We start from the raw sequence: 6,000 nt of genomic DNA, 5'->3' as shown, positions 1-6,000 counted from the left end.
TTGGACATCTTGCTATGGCAACACAACATCACATGACCTGGCCCATGGCCCACCATGATGTTCAGTATGTGTCACTTAGGGACTTCATGAGTTCAAATCAAAGGTAAAGCTGTATGAGGAACTTTCCAGAACATCTGTAGGTTCTTATGGGTTAAAACAGATATAGTTTTTCTAAATTCAATGGAGGTTGTATTGTATAGTACAGTTATTGTACATAAAATATGAATATTGCATCAGATCCACTGCAGGTGTTGGGTATGTGATAACTAATGACAGCTCTGACAGTGAAACTCCTGCAGCCTGCTGTATCCTTATGATCCGTATCTGCTCCATTCACAATATATCTCATATTTATAGTTTAACACATATTAGTTTCATAGTGTGATCAGTGTGAGGTCCTCTGTGCTCCAAATAAATAAAAAAACTACATGAATGATATGAAACATACAATATAATGCTATTTATATATGAAAATGCTTCATCCCCCCTCCCGGTGAGTATAAATAGGACAGTACAATATGTTTATCTCTTTTAATATACAGTCAACATTACAAGAGCAGCACATCTTTACAATAAAACTACAAAATCAAAGAACCATATATTTCAGGAAGCCAAATAAAATTCTTTAGTACATATAGTGTTTGTGGTGTGTGAGGATGGTGTGTGTTGAACGTCTAATGAAAGGGATGATGTGTATACCTCAGGACCTGGAAACTGAACGGTAATGATAATGCAGCAGTGGTTGTGAGGGGGAAATCTGTTTGATCCAGCACTTTTCATATTGTGGGATATAAAAATAAATGAATTCAATATTTAAATGTTTAGCCTAAACCTTTTCTAAGTGTCTTTAGGTTTTACACATTTTCAGTTAAAAGGAAAACTCTACAGAAGTAACCAGATGATTCAGAACTTTCAAACAACTCTCATCAGAAGATGCGGTTGCTCACAGATTTCAGATTATTGTTATTATCATTATCATTATTATTATTATTATTATTATTATTATTATTATTATCATTATTATTATTATTATCATTATTATTATTATTATTATCTCTCCTTCTGAAGACCATGAGAAGTAGATATGAGGAAATTAAAGAGTTTGGAGAGTTGTAGTTTAAAAACGCTGGTTACACACGGGATTGGTATCAGATAGCCACCGCACCGTCCAATCACAGCAGAGGAATGAATAGTCCTGATGCAGCATCAGTTTACAGGCAGGACACTCATGGGGGGGCGTGGTTCTGACAGAGTGGACTCCACAAACGCAAACTGACTCCACATTAAAGCTTTCTGTTTCAAAGTGAGAGCTCTGGAAGTAAGAGGCCTTGGGTCTGGAAAACATTTCTGAGAGTCTCCTGGAGTGAATGTCATCTGCAGCCATGGAATGTAACTAAGTACATTTACTCAAGAATTCAAGGGACTTTACGAGTCGGATCAGTCTGGGATCTAGATTTCTCAGCTTGATTTTTAATCCAGGCCATAATGAGCTGATAAGTTTGGTGTCCTTTTACCTTTTTTGGGTCATTTTGTTCATAACCAATTACACAAAGGATATAAATAAAGCGTTTTAACTTAAATATTTTGTTACTTATCTTAATTTGTTAATATAAAAATTAAGATTTTTGTTAAGAGTTCAAAAATGTGATTTTGATAAAAATGTAACAGTTCAACTGTCCAATTGAGAGATGACTTGTTGGTATCTATAGTCTCCCTTTCTAAAACATTTTGATTTTAGGGGTTTTTATTTTTCTGCATTGGGTACTAGCACATTAAAGGTCCCCTTTTATGCTAAATGCACTTTTTGCTGTGTTTTATACATAAATATGAGTCCCCGGTGTGTAAGTAGACTCACAAAGTGTCAGAAAATACAGCTCTTTTCTTCCTTACCCACATCTCTAAAAACGGGGGTAGAAACGAGCTGATCCAGATTTACTGTCCTTATGGCGTAATAAGTCAAATGTGGGCTGGCTTTACATTGAACTCCTGGCAACGTCCTGCCGACGTTACACGTCCCAACCTATCATGCCCCATATACAGTCCGCGAGCTGAATCCCCTCTGTTTTGGAAGTATTATGGTCTGTGTTTACATTAGCAAGCATCGCTAACACTCAGAGCTAACGCTGTACTGGAGAGACTGTGTGTAATATAAAGGTCCTGTCTTGTGGTAAACCGAGAGAGAAACGTTTGAGCTCCAGACTGTTTCAGAATAATGCTGGATGTGGTTTGGAACATAATATGGAGTTTAATCACGGCAGCGTTTAGCTGAGTTTCTCCTGGTAGAAAACTCTCTTCAGAGGAGAGATCATGATGCTCCAAAGGGGCGTGATCAGCAGCAGCTCTAAAGGGGCGTGGCCAGCAGCAGCTCCAAAGGGGCGTGGCCAGCAGCAGCTAGTTCATTTAAAGCTACAGTCACAGAATCAGCACTTCAGGAACAGGGCTGAAATAGAGGGAGATGAGGCATGCTACAATGGGGGATCTGTTTGTAATTTTGAGCAAAACACTTCACAGAGAAGTTTTGTATAGATATGGCCCTATAGTATATTGTTCAAATATAGCATAATAGGAGACCTTTAAGGGAGGTTTTGCTGATTTGACTCTCACTAAAGTAAAAATTCTAACTCAGGACTTACTTGTGACAGAGTATTTATGCAGTGTGGTAGACTTCCAATATCCCATTTTAAGTCTTTCAGTCAGTGCAACGCAGTTCAGATGGAGATGCAATGTTTGATTTGTCTACAGACTAGCCATTTCTCTTTGAGAAGGATTAAATAAAGCATAATTTGAAACGATCCGGAAATTACAAACCCACGGTATGAAGCGAAGCCAGAAGCAGATGCAGCTGGGTTTAGCTCTCTCGACATTTACATCAACAGATACAGGTGCTGAATGCAGAGCACTTGTGGACACGTGTCGGAGGTGATGTGTGTGATGGGGATAATCCTCTGATGATGGTGATGATGATGAAGAGTTTGCTCATTATCTGAGAAAGCCTGCTTGTGCCTCCCTGAACACGGGCAGCAGAGCAGAGATAAATATGACATCTATTTGAGTTGTCCATGCTAAGATTAAAATAGTGCAAAGCGTACTCATTCAGGTTTACACTCACAGAATAAATAATACTACTCAGGTATGATGAGTGCTCTCTGAATACTATCTCTAGAAGCCAGCGGGACACATTGTGATATCTTCATTGAACTACACAGATACCTGAGGGAACCACAGAATAACACCCACAGACTGAAACAGCTGAAACCACAATGTGCAACACGAACCTTCATGTGTGGAGAGAGAAACCTGTGTGTGTGTGTGTGTGTGTGTGTGTGTGTGTGTGTGTGTGTGTGTGTGTGTGTGTGTGTGTGTGTGTGTGTGTGTGAGGGTCCAGTGGTCGTGCATCTACCGGCTGAGAACAAAAAGGCACAAATCACAAATATGCATATGGCAGATGTTTGATAAGCTGCTGAATCAGATGACCTGTCCTCCCCTCAGAATTACCCGTCAGAACCTTCTGGATCTACACTCCCTGCAGTAGATTGTACCATTGAAAATGACACCCGTAAAATAAAATGAGACTTAGGCTTTCGTCCAATATTCTTTTTCTCTTAGGAAAATGACCCGGAAGTACCTCAGTGTCAGCCATGATGAGAGCTGTTTGATTCTCTAGATGATAGGAAAGGAGCTTTAATGCTTCCTTTACTATCTCCTTTAGAACAGAAAATACTGAGCCATCCTTTATGAAAGAAAAGGAGAAAAGGCTGTCCCACAATTCCTTGCTGCCGCAAGAGTGACACAGTTGCTCACGGGCGGAACACATTGTGAGGGAAAACTCTAACTGCAACCTCGTGCAACCACGATCACATGATCAGCACCCAATCATAAAGATGCTGCGTACGGTTCTTATTTTACTATTATTATAAAAGAAGATCATTTTTTAGCTTCATCAGGGATCAACAAATCAATCCTTTGCTTCCAAATAACCAAACAAGAGTGGTGCAGGAATGAATCCTGAACCTGGGAATGAGTCAGCATTTTAGCAGTTCTGGTTGCCTTGTCTTGGAATTAACAGTTTTTTGGTTGAAACTCTGAAATAAGGCCTGTGGTTACAGACTGAAGAGATTTTAATGTTTGTTTGAGTCAGTAAATACCCCACTGGGGAATATCTGAAGCTTGTATGTGTCATAAAGACAGTGGTTGCTAACGAGTGGCTAAATGACACTACTAAACGTCATTAGCCGCCTTTAGCTTAGCCGTGGTGATTGGGTTTCTGCCACAGAAAACCATTTGTGGTGTTAATATGTGGAGATTATCCTGCTGAACAAAACCTGTATGTATCATAAATGTTTGTTTGCCACAGAGATTATTTTCTGCCAAATTCCCAAAACCAATAATTCCTTTCTTTTTGTCCAGAGCTCAAGCAAAGCTATCTTCCGGGGTCAACCTACAGAAATACGTCATCAGTGCACCACTCCATTAGCTGCATGATTAAAAGCAGAATTACTTCAGAGTCGGCTCTGTTGGGCCACATGTGGAAAACAGGGCTCTGATTGAGATAGAGTGAGCACACTGTTCAGATGAGGCACTCAGGATTCTGTCTCAGGAGCTTTTCAGTCCTTGGTATTAGGTCTGCTCATCGGTCCAACCATCAAGTCCTGCACAGCTACATCATAAAGCTAAATGAACGCAAACTAAGGTAGTGTTGGAGTCGGGATGCTAACAGAGGGCTGCTCAGTGATGAACAGCGTGTGCGCTTCAGGCGGAGAACATAATTGTGACTTTGCACTGTAGTTATGAGGTATTTTGGCTTTTGGTTACATACAGGGTAGCACTGTTTACAAAGAACAACAACACTACTTAAAGCTAAATCTTTTTGGCTTTTTAGTCTTTTGGTACAAAAATATTATAGCTTGAGCTGAGCGTAATAAGAGGGCTAACCAGCTATCGATGCTAACGGTTGAGATGGACGTACAGTACGAGCACAGAGATGACATAAACACTGCGCTCCTTTATCCATCCTTCTGCCCTGCAAACACACCTGGAACACTGTGTGTGTTCAGTGTGAATGAACTCCATCACTGTGTTTTTCCATGAAGGAATTTGCAGAACACCGCTACAATTTCAAGAAATCCCGATTGCATATAGGGAAACTGGATTCCTGCAGAGCATACAAATGTCTTCAGAACAGAGACGGGTTGGTCATAACTTTTCCTTCCTCGACTTTAGATTGCAGAGTAAAGCATTAGAAACGTGTGTGTGTGTGTGTGTGTGTGTGTGTGTGTGTGTGTGTGTGTGTGTGTGCAGACAGTTTGGTTGCAGTGTGTGTGCATTGATTGTTACAAGCATAATGTTATTGGTCCTCTATGTTTCCTGTACTTCTCATTGATTTGTGTATCAATTAAATAGCATATTTGGCAACAGGTGTGTGTGTGTGTGTGTGTGTGTGTGTGTGTGTGTGTGTGTGTGTGTGTGTGTGTGTGTGTGTGTGTGTGTGTGTGTGTGTGTGTGTGTGTGTGTGTGTGTGTGTGTGTGTGTGCACATTCATACAGTCCAGATTGAACATGTGTGTCCTCAGTTAGCAGGCCCTGGGTCTGCCAGTGGCATGGTGTGCAGCACCTCATCCAGCAGCTGCAGAGCGCGGTGCAGGTGGACCTCCACCCAGCAGGGGGTGTGTTTGATGCTCTGCCGGGGGTAGTCGGGCCCCCAGCCCTTTACGAAGCTGAGTCGCAGGATGCACAGGCGCCTCAGGTCGTCCACCCCGATCCCCGCTGCTGCAGACAGACCTGTGGGAGGAGAGGGGCACGTCACTGACGCTGCTGACATCAGGGAGCATCTCTACTCTCTCCAGGAGCTTCAGAAGCAAGCTCACATCACTGGTGCTCAGCCTGTGGAACCGCTGTTTGCATCTTTCAGACAAACTGTCACACTCACTGAACATTTAGAGCTTCTGTGGGGCCTGAGCAACACCCCTCCCATGCAATAAACGAGTCATTTTGTGATAGAAAC

The 6,000-nt window shown here is 41.6% G+C and overlaps 1 protein-coding gene across 6 annotated transcripts in view; it reads right to left on the bottom strand.

The window, feature by feature from the left end:
• Window positions 1-517: 517 nt before the first annotated feature.
• The window catches only part of smad10a (SMAD family member 10a), a 29,820-nt gene continuing 24,337 nt past the window's right edge, over window positions 518-6,000 (bottom strand). For all 6 annotated transcript variants that reach the window (XM_063898792.1, XM_063898794.1, XM_063898795.1 and 3 more), the window contains exon 13: window positions 518-5,777. In XM_063898792.1, coding sequence (XP_063754862.1) covers window positions 5,566-5,777 — 212 coding nt within the window. In that variant the 3' untranslated portion in view covers window positions 518-5,565. The remainder of the gene's footprint in view (window positions 5,778-6,000) is intronic.

Source organism: Eleginops maclovinus, chromosome 13 (genome assembly GCF_036324505.1).
Source record: "Eleginops maclovinus isolate JMC-PN-2008 ecotype Puerto Natales chromosome 13, JC_Emac_rtc_rv5, whole genome shotgun sequence".
Taxonomy (NCBI): domain Eukaryota; kingdom Metazoa; phylum Chordata; class Actinopteri; order Perciformes; family Eleginopidae; genus Eleginops; species Eleginops maclovinus.
This window is presented reverse-complemented; position numbering and strand designations above follow the sequence as displayed.